Raw genomic sequence first — 14,741 nt, 5'->3', positions numbered from 1 at the left:
AAGCTGGCTGGGGTAGTTACGGAAGCTGGTGCTTGTCCTGCCCTCGGTGGAGGTCTCCAGAAGCGGGAGTCTTCCTGGGGATTTCTCCGCAATTTAGCAATCTCGCTGTTTTCCCTGTACTCAGTGTGTGAGCCATATGTGAGCCTCAGGTCGTCACACTCGGAGTTTGCCACCATCCCTGGGTGCCTTGGGCATGACAGTGCGGTCCGGAGGCGTCCGCTCCGCCGGAGCTTGGTGGGTTGGGGGTTGGATTCCAGTTTGGTCCTGAGTTTGGGGGTCACGTGGCGGGGAGGAAACGAACCCGGAGTCGTCCGCGCCATGTCCCTACGAGGGATCCCGGGGGCCGCCGGGCTGCACGGAGGGAGAGAGAGGACCCCGCGCGCCGCCGCCGCGAACCGCTCGCCCGAGGCCGCCGTGGCCGCCGTGGCGCTGGGCAGAGGGCCGGAGCGCCCTGAGGCCCGGCCCAGGCTCGCCGCCAGGGAGCGCTGCGGGCTCCCGCTCGCCCGCCCCCCGGTAGGCGGGGCCGCCCTCTCCCCGCAGCCGCCGCCGCCGCCGCCGCAGCCGCCGCCTGGGCCGCCCCGTGTCCCCGGTGGAGCCGCCGCCGCCGCCGCTGCCGCCGCCGCCGCCGCGAGCTCGATGCGGACGGAGCCTGGGCCGGGCCATGGGGATCCTCAGCATCACGGACCAGGTCGGCCCTACCGCCCTTCCCCACTTCCTCCTCCCAGGGCCCGGCGCCGCCGTCGCCACGCGAGCCCGGGGATGTGCGGCCTAGACTGGGCCCGAGCCCGGGGTTCCCGGGGCTCCCGCCGCGCTCCAACGCCGCGCTCCCCGCCGCGGAGCCGGGGTGTCCTTGGGGACCGGGCGAGCCGTGGGGGGCGCCGCGGGGATCCGCTGCAGCCGGGACCACCTCCCCCCGTAGGCGAGCCCCTCCAGCGACGCCCCCCTCCATCCTGAGCGCTCCCCCACCTCCCGGTTCCGCTCTGGCCCGGGCCCGCTCCCTGACGGCCGGTTCTCCCTGCAGCCGCCCCTGGTCCAGGCCATCTTTAGCCGAGATGTGGAGGAAGTGCGTTCCCTCCTCTCGCAGAAGGAGAACATCAATGTGCTGGTGAGTTGGGAGCGGGGAGTGGGATGGCGAGCCGGGATCCGGCCTCCGGTGTTCGGGACCCCTCCTCACAAGTGGGGCGGCTCCGTGTTCCCCCTCCTTCCCCCCCCGCCCCTCCCCGCTCCTCCGGATGAAACTGCAGGCTCCCAGAAACGGGAGCCTGCTCCGCATTTGAGGCTGGCAGGGATGGAGCGCGGACCGCGGGTTCTGGGGATGCCCAGAAAGAACGGCGTTCTCTCCTCAACCACCGGGGTCTGCAGCGCCCCCACCACTCCTGGAAGAAGGAGTAGGCTGCTCGGTCGGTGGCCCTGACTCCACCCTCCCAGGATGCTGGGATTTAAGCCCCTGCAGAACCCTCGAACCGGCATCCGGGATCATTTCTTCCTACAGATGCTTCTCTTTTCTGCTTTTCCAGGACCAAGAGAGGCGAACCCCATTGCATGCTGCTGCCTACGTAGGCGATGTCCCCATCCTCCAGTTGCTACTGATGTCAGGTGAAAGCGGGGAGCTGGAAAGTGCTGCACCTAGGGAGGGTAGAGGCCTCTTCGTATCCTTAGGGGGTCGATTGCTGGTGCTTGGTCCAGGAATGTCTGTCTGTCTGTCTGTCGGTCCGTTCAGGTGTTTCCCACTCTGATCACTGGTTTCCTACCCCCACCCTCTCAAATCTCAACAAAGTAGGACATATTGTGTCTACACAGGTGCTAATGTCAACGCTAAGGACACACTGTGGCTGACCCCTCTCCACCGAGCTGCAGCCTCCCGAAACGAGGTACAGACCCCCCCCACCTCATCTCACCCTCCCAAAAAGGATGAAGGGCCGCAGAAACTCAGTCCTCTATCCTGTAGACTGTTTCTGCCCCATGCAGGGAGGAGACCAGGGATTGGCCCCTCCTTCCTGCCCCTAGAACTGGCTGGTGAGGGGGGGCTGAGTGCTGCCAGCTGATGTGACGTCAGGGAGAGCTTAACACTGGGCTGGCAGACTGCGGGGGCCCTGCTGCCAGGCCTGAGTGAGTCATCCCTCCCTGGGGGCCACCTTAAGGCTGATGATGCCCCTCTGGGCACTGAGATTTCTCTCCTTGTGATGGGGTGCTGGGTAGTGATTCTTGTGTCCGTCCGCGGCCCCCCCCTCCCCCCAGCAACATTTAAGTTGAATGTGTAAGGGGCTGACTATGATGCCTTCAACACGAAAGAAGGAGGAAAGGACCTCTTGTTGGATCCTACATCACTTCCTTGGCTTCAGCCACTGGGGAGAGCTTGAGGCCAATAGGGATGATATGGGGCGTGTTTTTGTTTGTTTGTTTGGTTGGTTGGTTGGGGTTTTTGTTTTGTTTTGTTTTGTTTTCTTCGAGACAGGGTCTCTCTGTGTAATCTTGGCTGTCCTGGACTCACTTTGTAGACCAGGCTGGCCTCGAACTCACAGTGATCCACCTGCCTCTGCCTCCCGAGTGCTGGGATTAACGGCGTGCGCCGCCACGCCCAGCTGTGTGGGATGTGTTTAAGAGGGGCGTTTCAGGCTGGATTTTTAGCCTGTATGTTTGTTTATTGGAGTAATAGATATGATTTTGGTTCCTATGGAAGGGGCTCAGGAGAGGGTGTGTTTGCCATTAACATAGCGGGAGCATGTGTTTTTCCTGGAAGTAGGGCTTGGGATGTGTGAATTTGCCTAGGGTGGATGTAAGTGTGAGTGAAGATTTTCAGGAGCTGGGTTGAGGACTGGATAGATGGCGGGTGGCTTGAGGAAGAGATCTTTGCTCTCCTCAGCAAAGCAAAGAAGGTTAAGCTCTAAGGACATCAGGTTTGGAGAGACTGCTAGGAGGCAGGGCGGTGCGTGCCGCGCCAACGCCTGCCTTCTGCCCCCTCTTGTCTTCTCTTGTCCCTTGGTCCTCCACAGAAGGTGCTGGGGCTGCTGCTGGCACATTCAGCTGATGTGAATGCCCGGGACAAACTGTGGCAGACACCACTGCATGTGGCCGCTGCCAACCGGGCCACTAAGTGTGCCGAGGCTCTGGCACCCCTGTTGAGCAGCCTCAATGTGGCTGACAGGAGCGGACGCAGCGCTCTGCACCACGCGGTCCACAGCGGGCATCTTGAGGTGAGAGCCTTTCCCTTCCTTCCCTCTCACCCGTGATGTGCTTCCGGGCCTGCTTGACGAGGAGTCGCTCAGACAGTTACACAGACACTAGGGCTTGAGCATCCCACAAATGAGCTACCCACCTCTGTGCCCCGCCCCCTACCCCCCCACTGCTGGGATTAGAGCTGTGCTCCACCAAACTGGGCTCTACAGGTGCTTTTCTTTTTTGGGGGGGAGGCTTGGAGACAAGGTTTCTCTGTGTAGTCTTGGCTGTCCTGGACTTGCTTTGTAGACCAGGCTGGCCTTGAACTCACAGCGATCCGCCTGCGCTGCCTCCCGAGTGCTGGGATTTAAGGCGTGCACCCTGCCATGCCTGGCCCTAGGTACCTTTTTGTAAAGAGAAAGTTGATATGGTCCAGCACGTTTCCAGAGACTCAGAAGACTTTGAGAGCCAGCAGAGCACCTGAGGCAACCCTCGACTTTCCCTTACCCAGTGCATCTCCTTGTGCCTGGTCCCACTTTCCCCACTGGTTCTCCTGAGTGTTGTGTTCAGCAGCAGAGGCATTCACTGCAGACACGAAGCAGGATGCCAACCTGCCCTCCCCTTTCAGGAGATCAGGGGCCTCTGCCCTTCCCTGGGTCGAGGGTGTGAACCTGTCACTGTGTCTTTTATATCCTCGAACAGACGGTGAACCTGCTCCTTAACAAGGGGGCCAGCCTGAATGTCTGCGATAAAAAGGAGCGGCAGCCATTGCACTGGGCGGCTTTCCTAGGTGAGAGACACTGTAGGAAAAGGAGGAATTAGGACCCCCAGGGCTGGAATAAGGAGTTGTAGCCTTTGGGGGAGGAGTCTGGGGCCTTTAGGGGAGGAGCTTGGCACTTTTGAAGGAGGAGCTTGAGGCCTTTTGGGGCAGGAGCTTGGGGCCTTTGAGGGAGGAGCCTGGGGCATTTCGGGTCACTGTCCACCTTTCTCTGCCTCCCAAGTGTGTGGCTACAAGCATGTACCATTACCACCTGGCCAGTATCTGTTCTTTTTGTTTGTTTTTGTTTTGTTTTGTTTTGTTTTTCGAGACAGGGTTTCTCTGTGCAGCCTTGGCTGTCCTGGACTCACTCTGTAGACCAGGCTGGCCTCGAACTCACAGCGATCTCCCTGCCTCTGCCTCCCGAGTGCCGGGATTAAAGGTGTGCACCGCCACCCCCGGGCCCCGTCCACCTTTCTTTTTCCTTTCTTCGTAGGCCATTTAGAGGTCCTGAAACTGCTAGTGGCACGTGGAGCTGACCTGAGCTGTAAAGACCGGAAGGGATATGGGCTGCTCCACACGGCTGCAGCCAGCGGCCAGATTGAAGTGGTGAAATACTTGCTCCGGATGGGGGCCGAGGTCAGAGCAGTAAATACTGGGTCTGGGGGCTCAGGACGGAGGCGGGGAGTGTTGGGGCTGTGGGGGTGGCTTCAGGAGGGTGAAAGGGTCTGACTAAGGCTCAGGTTACATAGCTGCTCCCGGCACTCTTTGATCAGAACACTGAAGGGGCTGAGGCAGCAGGACTTTTAGGGTCCTGGGTTTAGTTGGCTTCTTCCAACTTTGTTTACACCGATAATCTGTGCCCTCACTCCTGGGAATGCAGATCGATGAGCTCAACGCTTTTGGAAACACAGCTTTGCACATTGCTTGCTACCTGGGCCAGGACGCTGTGGCTGTTGAACTAGTGAACGCAGGAGCCAATGTGAACCAGCCAAATGACAAGGGTTTCACACCACTGCACGTGGCGGCTGTCTCCACCAATGGCGCGCTCTGCTTAGAGTTGTTGGTCAATAATGGGGCTGATGTCAACTACCAGGTACCTCTGGGCCTCCAACCACATTGCGGGGGAATCACCCATTGGTCTTCTGGGGCGATTAAGGACTTTAGTGTCTGTACAACATTCCTGTTCTTGTTGATGTGTTCATCAAAGGGGGAAAAGACAGTGCTTTGCATTTAATGACCACCTCCCTGTTCCCACAGAGCAAAGAAGGGAAAAGCCCTCTGCACATGGCTGCCATCCATGGCCGTTTCACACGTTCCCAGATCCTTATTCAGAATGGTATGCAATGGGAGCCTCTGTGCACTCTCCCTCCAGAGCGCTCATTCCTAGAACCCTGCCTTCCTCTTGCCCCACCTTCCCCTCAGAGTAGGCACCTGGAACTCTGCCTTTCCCAGTCTGAGGCTTCCTCGGGGCATAGTGCATGGGGAAGAATGCTCAGTTCATCCCCCGTGCAATAGCACTTGAATGGTCACTAGCTGAGGCCTGCCTGGGTTGTGTGTGTGTCCTTGTCTCAGGTAGTGAGATTGATTGTGCTGACAAATTCGGGAACACGCCACTCCACGTGGCTGCTCGCTACGGACACGAGCTGCTCATCAGCACTCTCATGACCAATGGCGCGGACACCGCCCGGTGAGTCAGGTTCTGGACCACGTCAGGTCTGTGCATAATGTTCACATCAAAGATGCTCACTGAAGGGAATGTGACTCCTAGGGTGGTGGTGGGCCACAGGAAAGAGCTCTGTGACCAGTCCCTCCTCAAGGGCTGAGTCCGTGACCCTCTTCCCAGGCGCGGCATCCATGACATGTTTCCCCTGCACTTAGCTGTTCTCTTTGGATTCTCTGACTGTTGCCGGAAGCTTCTCTCCTCAGGTATGTGCTGGCTGGTGGGTGATGGGGAGGCGGCTCAGGGCTCCTGGATGCAATGTGCCTGGTGTGCTCTTCCAGGTCAGCTGTATAGCATCGTGTCTTCACTCAGCAATGAGCATGTGCTTTCCGCTGGGTTTGACATCAACACACCTGACAGCCTTGGCCGCACCTGCCTTCACGCTGCTGCTTCTGGAGGGTGCGTTCCTGGGCCTCGTGATCTGGGCGAGGGTGTGGGTGCCCACTGTCTGCCATCACAGTAGAGACCGTTCAGTCCTGACCTCTCAGCACCTCCCTGGGTTGGTGGCCGTGCTTCAAGGCTCTCACACTTCCTGTGGTCTTCCTGTTAGGAATGTGGAATGTCTTAATTTGCTGTTGAGCAGTGGAGCTGACCTGAGAAGGAGAGACAAATTTGGAAGGTGGGTTAATATGGGGGGGGGCAGGGAAGCAGGTGAAGCTGGGCGTGGTGTTGCACGCCTGTGATCCCAGCACTCGGGAGGCAGAGGCCAACCTGGTCTACAAAGAAAGTCCAGGATAGCTGGGGCTATACAGAGAAACTCTATCTCAGGAAAAAAAAAGCAGCCGAGCGGTGGTGGCGCACGCCTTTAGTCCCAGTACTTGGGAAGCAGAGGCAGGCAAATTGCTGTGAGTTCAGGCCAGCCTGGTCTACAAAGCCAGTCTAGGACAGCCAAGGCTAACACAGAGAGACCCTGTCTTGAGAAACCAAGCGGGGAGGGGTGGAGCAAGGAGGATGCTATGTGCACCTTTTACTGCACATCTGGTGTTGTCCCTGAGCTTCTCACCTGTTCCTAACGTGCTCTCCAGGACCCCACTGCACTATGCAGCTGCTAATGGTAGCTACCAGTGCGCAGTGACACTGGTGACCGCTGGGGCGGGTGTCAACGAGGCTGACTGTAAAGGCTGTTCTCCCCTGCACTACGCTGCTGCTTCCGACACCTACCGGAGGTGAGGCTCACATCTGTTTCTTCTCAACCCCTCGCACCTCCCTGAGCTGCCCTGACCTCTTTTCCTCTGTTATACCAGGGCGGAATCCCATACTGCCTCCAGCCACGATGCTGATGAGGATGAGCTGCTGAAGGAGTCCCGCAGGAAGGAGGCCTTCTTGTGAGTGTAAAGCAGTTGTTGGGGTCACCCTCCCGCAGTGCGACCTGTTGGGGTCACCCTCCCGCAGTGCGACCTGTTGGGGTCACCCTCCCGCAGTGCAACCTGTTGGCGTCACCTCCCCGCGGTGCCACCCCCGGCCCTCCATTCTCCCACCCGTTTGAATCTCTGCCAGTGCTGCCTCGTCAGTCAGTTAGCCAGCGGTGTGAGACGTGTGCAGGGCATTCTGTGTAGAGAGAAAGACAATGGAGACACAGCTCCTCTCTCTAGGGGAAGGCTTGGAGAGCTGCACACACAGGACGCTTTAGCTAAGCAGCTACACTTCCTGTTCCAAGTGTTGCTCTAGCTGCTGGGGTGCTGGGGACTGATCTGGCAGGTGGTATGCCACTGAGCCACCTCCTGGCTGGTACTGAGAATGAAAGAGGAATTGGCCCGGGTGCCATGGAGCTCAACTTATTCTAGCGCTCGGGAGGCTACACAGTGAGGCACAAGTCAGCCAGGGTTATCCAGCCAGACCCTGTCTCTCAGAAGGAAACAGAACAGATGAATTACCTCAGAGCTTTGGCAGTAGAGTGCAATGTTCAAACAGTTCCCAACATCAAAACATGACATTGGCCTAGATCACCACTGACATAAATGAATGGGTGAAATTTATTTCAGTAAACTTCATTTTTAAGAATCTGAAACACCAGCTGGGTATGGTTGGCAGCACACATCTGTGGGTCTGGCCTTTAGGAGGCAAGTTTAAAGGATTAAGGAGAGATGGGGATTCAAGGACAGGCTTCTGCCATAGAATTGGAGGCCAGCCTGAGCTACGTGAGACCCTTTCAAAAGAAAATAATAAAGTAAGTAGCTGGGTGTCTGACTTAGCCTGTTGTCTCTAGCACCCGAGAGCCTGAGGCGGGAGAGGTGAGTGAGCTCTAGTGCACTTCGTGCTGTGGGCAGATTCTGTCTCAGCTGTCAGAAAGCCCACCTGAAAATCATAGAGCCCACCACCAGCCGAGTTAGGAAGCTGCCTGGACTACATAGCACCGTCAAGATGAATTATACTGAATTGTTTTCTTTCTAAAAACCAGCCACACGGCCTTCCAGATAGCACCAAGGGCATGGACGCTCGCTCCAAAGCCTGGTGACCTGAGTTCCAGACCCCTGGGGCCCGTGTGGTGGAAGGAGAGAACTGACTGCTGAAAATACACACACACACACACACACACACACACCATACATACACACCACACAAACAAGTTTAAGTCTCAAAAACAGCTCTGAATCATTTATTGGGAAAATAGGTACAAGAACCTTCTTACTCACTGATGTAAGAGGTTGGTAGTGGGACGGACTGAGTGTGAGCCGTAGGGAAGTAGTCTCAACCCTGACTTGTGTGTGTGATTAAATTTATTTTTTGCTGGTTGTGGCGTTGCATGCCTGTAATCCCAGCACTCAGGGAGGCAGAGGCAGGTGGATCGCTGTGAGTTCTAGGCCAGCCTGGTCTACAAAGTAAGTCTAGGGCAGCCAAGGCTACACAGAGAAACCTTGCCTCTTGGGCGTGGTAGCTCATGCCTTTAATCCCAGCACTCAGGGTGCAGAGCCAGGAGCCAGATGGATCTCTGAGTTTGAGCCCTGAGTGCCACGGCTGCCCAGAGACACCTCCAGAGAAAAGAAAAGAATGAAAGAAAGACAGAAAACACGCCGGAGAGGCTCAGCTCTCTGACTGTGGAAAGGATCTTTGTCCCGTCTGCTGCAGTTTTCTCAGCTCTAGCTCTGAGAATAATTATAGTAGTTAAATGGATTCATAGAGGTGCTCGCCACGCAACATTGGATGCGTAGTAAGTGCTAGATGCCGTCACTGTTAGAGCGGTGAGTAAGGGCTACACAGACCGAAAAGTGCGGAGAAGAGACAGACAGGGATAGGTGGTCAGGAGGCCCCAGAGAGGGCAGCGCACGGTCTGAGTGTGACTTCCTCAGCCATCTGGGGAGAAGCAGACAGGCCTGCTAGGCGAGGCTTGGTGTGGTTGGAGCAGGAGGAGCATATGCACGCACCAGCAAGGCGGGGAGCCAAGCATATGCCCGTGTTCTCTGGAACATGGAGGATAAAGACAGTGTTGGAGCTGGTGGCTCAGCCGTAGCCAGAGCTAAGGCTGAAGAACGGGTGGGCAGGACGGTGGCCCACAGGGCTCCCTTGCCCCTGGTCTCTGCTCCCCGTCGCTTGGCTCCCCCTGCCTCACAGTCTGTCTGCCTCCACAGCTGTCTGGAGTTCTTACTGGATAATGGTGCAGACCCCTCCCTGCGGGACAAGCAGGGCTACACAGCTGTGCACTATGCAGCCGCCTACGGCAACAGACAGAACCTCGAACTGGTATGTTTGGGGACCCAGCCCAGGAGAACCGGCAGGAACAGGGTCTAGTCTGCCTTCAGCTTTGTGATCACAAAGTCCGCTACAGTTGAATTGGGAGTTTAAGGGATTGTGGGTATGGCAGGGGCCACATTTTGGAAGTCCCTCAAGCATGTACTTTCTTGTTCCTTGCAGCTCTTAGAAATGTCCTTCAACTGCCTGGAGGATGTGGAGAGCACAGTTCCAGTCAGCCCTTTGCACTTAGCTGTGAGTTCCACATCTTTTCCTGTTGCCTTCTTGTTGTGACCTGGCCTTCCACAGGCATGCTAGGCCTGTGGTCCTGTCCTTGCCACCTGCAGTCTTCTAAAAGAAGAGCTTACATCTGTGTGCACGTGTGTGTGTGTGTGTGTGTGTGTGTGTGTGTGTGTGTGTGTGTGTGTGTAGATCTGAGGGTGGTCTCATGGACTGGATCCCTGTCCACCTTTATGTGACTTCCAGGGACGGAGCTCAGATGGTCACTTCAACCACTGAGCCACTTTGCCAGCCCTGTTTTTGCGTTCTCCTGGGATGTGGCAACAGGTTGTCTGGAAAGAGCCCAAGGAACTTGTGGGGCCTGGAGCTTCCCCTCGGTCCCCACAGCAGGGTAGGCAGAGGGATGCCTTAGCTGTGTGTGCCTATTGGTTGCCCGCAGGCCTACAATGGTCACTGTGAAGCCCTGAAGACACTGGCCGAGACGCTGGTGAATCTGGATGTAAGGGACCACAAGGGCCGGACCGCGCTCTTCCTGGCCACTGAGCGAGGCTCCACAGAGTGTGTGGAGGTGCTTACGGCCCACGGCGCCTCTGCCCTCATCAAGGAGCGGAAGCGCAAGTGGACACCCTTACATGCTGCTGGTAGGTGTCCCCTATGTCCAGATCCCTGTGAACAGCTGGGGCTGGAAGTGGGCTCAGCAAGGAGGACGCAAACATCAAGCCTCCGCTCCGCCCCCTCCCTAACGCTTTCCCCTTGCCCTAGGCCTTCACAGAACCTGCCGCCTTCCCTCTGGCACTGTCCTGACAAAGGCTCCCTTTTCTTTCAGCTGCCTCTGGCCACACTGATTCCCTGCACTTGCTGATTGACAGTGGGGAGCGTGCTGACATCACAGATGTCATGGACGCCTATGGACAGTGAGTGTGGGCCAGGAATGGACTACATTTTCCCCTCTGCCAGACCCTCGCCCTTTCTCCCCTTGGTCCTCAGCACACAGGAGAGAAGTGACCGGCCTCATCCTTTCTCCTGCCTATTCTGTAGAACCCCACTGATGCTGGCCATTATGAATGGTCACGTGGACTGTGTACATCTGCTGCTAGAGAAAGGATCCACGGCCGATGCTGCTGACCTCCGGGGCCGCACTGCCCTGCACCGTGGGGTGAGTGGGCAGCTGGGAATAAGATGGGCCTCGGGGTGGGAGTCAGTGCCCACCACCAGCAGGGCAGCAAGAGTGCCGCCCAGTTTCCGGGTCTAACTTGTTCCATCCCCTCCTGGTGACCTTATCTTTCTCTCATTTGCTCATGCCATCTGTTGGTACCCGACCAGGGCTTATTTGTTTTCCTTCCTTCCTTCCCTTCTTCTTTCCTTCTTTCCTTCCTTCCTTCCTTCTTTTATAGACAGGATCTCACTATGGAGCCCTGCCAGGCCCGAACTCTCTTGTGTAGGCCAAGCTGGCTTCAAGCTCAGAGTTTCCAAGTGCTGGGATTAAAGGTGTGCTGCAGCACCTGCCTGGCAGTTCTTTCTGTTTTGAGGGCCTCACTCTATCACCCCAGCTGGTCCTCCACTCCAGGTCTCAGGCGATCCTCCAGCCTTAGCTTCCTGAGCAGCCAAGACTATAAGTGTGCCTGGCGTTCAGACCCACAGGGTTTCCATCCCTCGGTCTAATAACCCTCCAGCTGGCGTTTTGTTCTGAGAGCCTCAGGAGTGACTGGCTATTCTGTCAGGAACGTAACTGCTGATCCCTAACAGTGGACTAGTGTAGAGATAAGGATAGATTCTTATCTCTTGTTCTTGCTCCTGGGCCAGCCCGCAGCAGCTAGCTACTGGACAAAGAGTGGCCTCTTACCACTTTCATCTCTGCCCCGCAGGCAGTGACTGGCTGTGAGGACTGCCTGGCTGCCCTGCTTGACCATGATGCATTTGTGCTGTGCCGAGACTTTAAAGGCCGCACACCTATTCACCTGGCCTCAGCCTGTGGCCACACTGCAGTGCTGCGGACTCTGCTGCAGGCTGCCCTTTCCACAGACCCCCTGGATGCTGGTGTTGATTACAGCGGATACTCGCCCATGCACTGGGCCTCCTACACTGGTACTGGTGGGGCCTTTGACAGGCACAGGGATGTGTGCCGTAGGAGGGGATCTGGGTGTAGATCTGAGGGCCAGAGACAGGACAGAGCAGATGAAGGGCTTTCTCACCCTCACCATGCTTTCCCTCCCTGTGCCCAGGACATGAAGATTGTCTGGAGCTGTTACTTGAACTCAGCCCGTTCTCATACTTGGAGGGAAATCCCTTCACTCCTTTGCACTGTGCAGTGTAAGTGCCTTCTGCATCAGTATGGCAGGGTGTGGTGGCCCGGGCGGAGGGTAGGGAGGCCTCTCACTCCTGGCTTCTGGTGATCCTTCCTCCCCCACCCCAGAATTAATAACCAGGACAGCACCACAGAGATGCTGCTGGGAGCTCTGGGTGCCAAGATTGTGAACAGCCGAGACGCCAAAGGACGGTGAGTGACAAAATCCTCTGGCTTTGGTTTCTGCCCGTGCAGAGTGTACCCTGTTTCATTCTCCTCTGGCCCTCCAGGACCCCCCTTCACGCCGCTGCCTTCGCGGACAATGTCTCTGGGCTCCGGATGCTGTTGCAGCATCAAGCCGAAGTGAATGCCACTGACCACACTGGCCGCACTGCGCTCATGACGGCAGCTGAGAACGGACAGACTGCTGCTGTAGGTGTGTAGGGGTCTGCCGCGGCAGAGAGCCCCTGGCTGTTAGTGGGGTGGGCCAGCCCTGCCTGCAGGGCGTATGGGGGCCAGGGCCTCACAGTGCTTGCAGGAGGGTGCTGAGTGGGATGGTGATTTCTGAAGAGGAGCACTTGAGTCTGTCCTGTCTCCTTCCTAGAATTCCTGCTGTACCGAGGGAAGGCAGACCTGACCGTGCTGGATGAGAACAAGAACACTGCCCTTCACTTGGCTTGTAGCAAGGTACTGCCTCGAGCCGGGGCGCCTGTGAGGGCGAGGACTCGGGTGCTGGGACCACTCCTGCTGTGGGTGCTCTTGGGTACAGGATAGACTGCAGCAGAAACCGGGGCTAACCAGCCTATCTGATTGGTGAGATGGCATGTGTGTCACCTCTCTCTCCTGTCCACTTTCTGTCCCTCTTCCTCAGGGCCACGAGAAATGTGCCCTCATGATCCTGGCAGAAACCCAAGACCTTGGCCTTATCAATGCCACCAACAGTGCGCTGCAGATGTGAGTGTCCAGGGCAGGGGTTCCTGGGGGGGGGCAGGGGCTCCTGGGGGGGGCAGGGGCTCCTGGGCGGGGCAGGGGCTCCTGGGGGGGGGCAGGGGTTTGGGGGGACGGGGCAGGGGCTCCTGGCACCTTACTCAGTGTTCCAACTTTACCTTTTCTCCTAAGGCCACTCCACATCGCTGCCCGGAACGGCCTAGCTTCTGTGGTGCAGGCCCTGCTGAGTCGTGGGGCCACAGTGCTGGCTGTGGATGAAGAAGGTGGGTCAGGGGAGGCTAGTGGACCTAGGTGGATCTGGCAGGGTCAGGAGCTCTCCCACACCGCAGTCCGCTGTCCTGTGTGCTGCATCCCGTGTGCTCCATCCTGTGTGCTGGGTCCTGTGTGCTACCCTGTACCTTGCACTCAAAATTTCCCATGGGCCTTTCTTGGTTCCGCTGCACAGCCTAGAGAGCTCAGGGCCTGGGCGGGTAGGTGGAGACCCCGGGCCTCAGTTCTCCCCTTGGCCCCACAGGTCACACCCCAGCCCTGGCCTGCGCCCCCAACAAAGATGTGGCCGATTGTCTGGCCTTGATCCTCTCCACCATGAAGCCTTTCCCACCCAAGGACGCCGTCAGCCCCTTCAGCTTCAGCCTGCTCAAGAACTGCGGCATCGCAGCCGCCAAGACGGTGGGTGGCTGTGGCGCTCTGCCTCACGGGGCCTCCTGTCCCTACAGCCAGGAGCGGCATGGCGCCATTGGGCTAGATGGCTGCTACTCCGAGTAGCCCCTCCAGCGTCCCTCTCCCTGCCGGCGGCTTGATATCTTATTCTATTTATTTAGAAAAAAACGTCTAAACATTTAGGGCACTTTAAAGGAGAACACGACTGGGTGGTGGGGCAGAGCGGGGAAGGAGGCACTGGGGAGCAGCTGCTCACCCCTTGCCACACCATCCTGGCCTGGCAGAGGTCTGGGACCCACAGGGAGCACCCCAGGCTCTTGGTACCCCCAGGGCAACCCCTTCTGCCAAGTGTCCCAAAATGATTGCTAAATGCCTGGCTCCCCCCTCTTTGACTCCATCTCTCAGTTTCCCCTGATTGCTGCCAGCTCCCCCCAACTCTTCCCTCTGACTTTCCTCTCTGTGCCTCCCCATACCTCTGCTGCCAGGCAGGCCCCTCCTCTTCTTCCATACCCATCACTGCCTCCCTGCTCGGCCCCTCCATCCCTGCAGCAGTGAGAAGCCTTAATTTCTGGTACTGTGTGAGCACTCTGGGGGTGTTCCCCCTCCCTTCAGGGGCAGCTAGAGGATGAGGGGGAGGGTATTTAGCACTGGGGCCTAGAGCTCCCCCCATATCCTATCACCCCTAAAATTCAAATGCAAACACTTGAAGCAGCAACTACTGAACCTGGCCCGGATCCTGCGCTCTCCCGGCTCCTCATGTGCAAACCAAGGGCTGCTTCTGCCCCCACAGTCTGCTCCTGTCCCCCGCTTCTGACCTGGCCCCCTAACCACGCACTTTAACCTTGCTTATTTCTTTTCATTTCTTTTGGGGAGGGAGCCTGTGGCCACCCCTCTGTGGTCTTCTTCTCCCTGAACTTTGAGCCTTGTCATGAACGTCTAAGTAAGCATTTTATTCTTTAGGGGAGAAACAAGTCAATATCCTGCCCATTTCAAAACTACAGCCCTCGTATGTCCTTTGTTTCAGGCATGTGTTTGCATGTGAGTGGAGGTAGGGACCATGTTCTTCCTCCTATGTCCCCCAATCCCAGACTTCCGTGCCCTGTCCCCCCAGTCTGTCTCCACCTTCTGTCGTGTCTGAGAGTACCCACTGCCCCAGTCACTCCTGATATGAAGCCAAAGATGGTGGGAAAGGCAGGGGCAGTGTAGGGACCTCCTGTTAGGGAAGCAGGCCTTCCTCCAGTGGGAGGGCGAGCACTCGCTGGTCAAGGCAGCAGCGGATGGACACTGAGGCTCACTCAGCTCGGTCC

At 57.4% G+C, this 14,741-nt stretch overlaps 1 protein-coding gene across 1 annotated transcript; it reads left to right on the top strand.

Annotated features, from left to right (window-relative positions):
* The first annotated feature begins 545 nt into the window (after positions 1 to 545).
* Positions 546 to 14,432, top strand: ANKRD52 (ankyrin repeat domain 52). Its single transcript, XM_084758491.1, has 28 exons — positions 546 to 688; positions 1,022 to 1,105; positions 1,518 to 1,596; positions 1,801 to 1,871; positions 2,994 to 3,194; positions 3,859 to 3,946; positions 4,410 to 4,552; positions 4,797 to 5,009; positions 5,174 to 5,252; positions 5,489 to 5,603; positions 5,760 to 5,842; positions 5,918 to 6,035; positions 6,187 to 6,255; positions 6,662 to 6,802; positions 6,881 to 6,961; positions 9,203 to 9,314; positions 9,486 to 9,557; positions 9,982 to 10,183; positions 10,369 to 10,456; positions 10,581 to 10,698; positions 11,408 to 11,627; positions 11,765 to 11,852; positions 11,956 to 12,039; positions 12,117 to 12,262; positions 12,431 to 12,513; positions 12,698 to 12,780; positions 12,946 to 13,037; positions 13,289 to 14,432. The coding sequence occupies exons 1-28, from the start codon at positions 662 to 664 to the stop codon at positions 13,537 to 13,539; spliced, it is 3,231 nt and encodes a 1,076-aa protein (XP_084614617.1). The 5' UTR covers positions 546 to 661; the 3' UTR covers positions 13,540 to 14,432.
* Positions 14,433 to 14,741: the final 309 nt, after the last annotated feature.

Source organism: Acomys minous, assembly GCF_964271855.1.
Source record: "Acomys minous genome assembly, chromosome: 15".
In the NCBI taxonomy this organism is placed as follows: Eukaryota; Metazoa; Chordata; class Mammalia; order Rodentia; family Muridae; genus Acomys; species Acomys minous.
The sequence above is the reverse complement of the archived record's forward strand: the minus strand, read 5'-3'. Positions and strand labels throughout refer to the sequence as shown.

What these genes read in the sequence shown, in the direction of transcription:
- ANKRD52 (XM_084758491.1), top strand. Translation starts at nt 662, where the DNA reads ATGGGGATCCTCAGCATCACGGACCAG. An exon ending in CACGCTGCTGCTTCTGGAGG is followed by an intron (nt 6,036 to 6,186) that starts GTGCGTTCCTGG and finishes TCTTCCTGTTAG; the next exon opens with GAATGTGGAATGTCTTAATT. An exon ending in GACACCCTTACATGCTGCTG is followed by an intron (nt 10,184 to 10,368) that starts GTAGGTGTCCCC and finishes CTTTTCTTTCAG; the next exon opens with CTGCCTCTGGCCACACTGAT.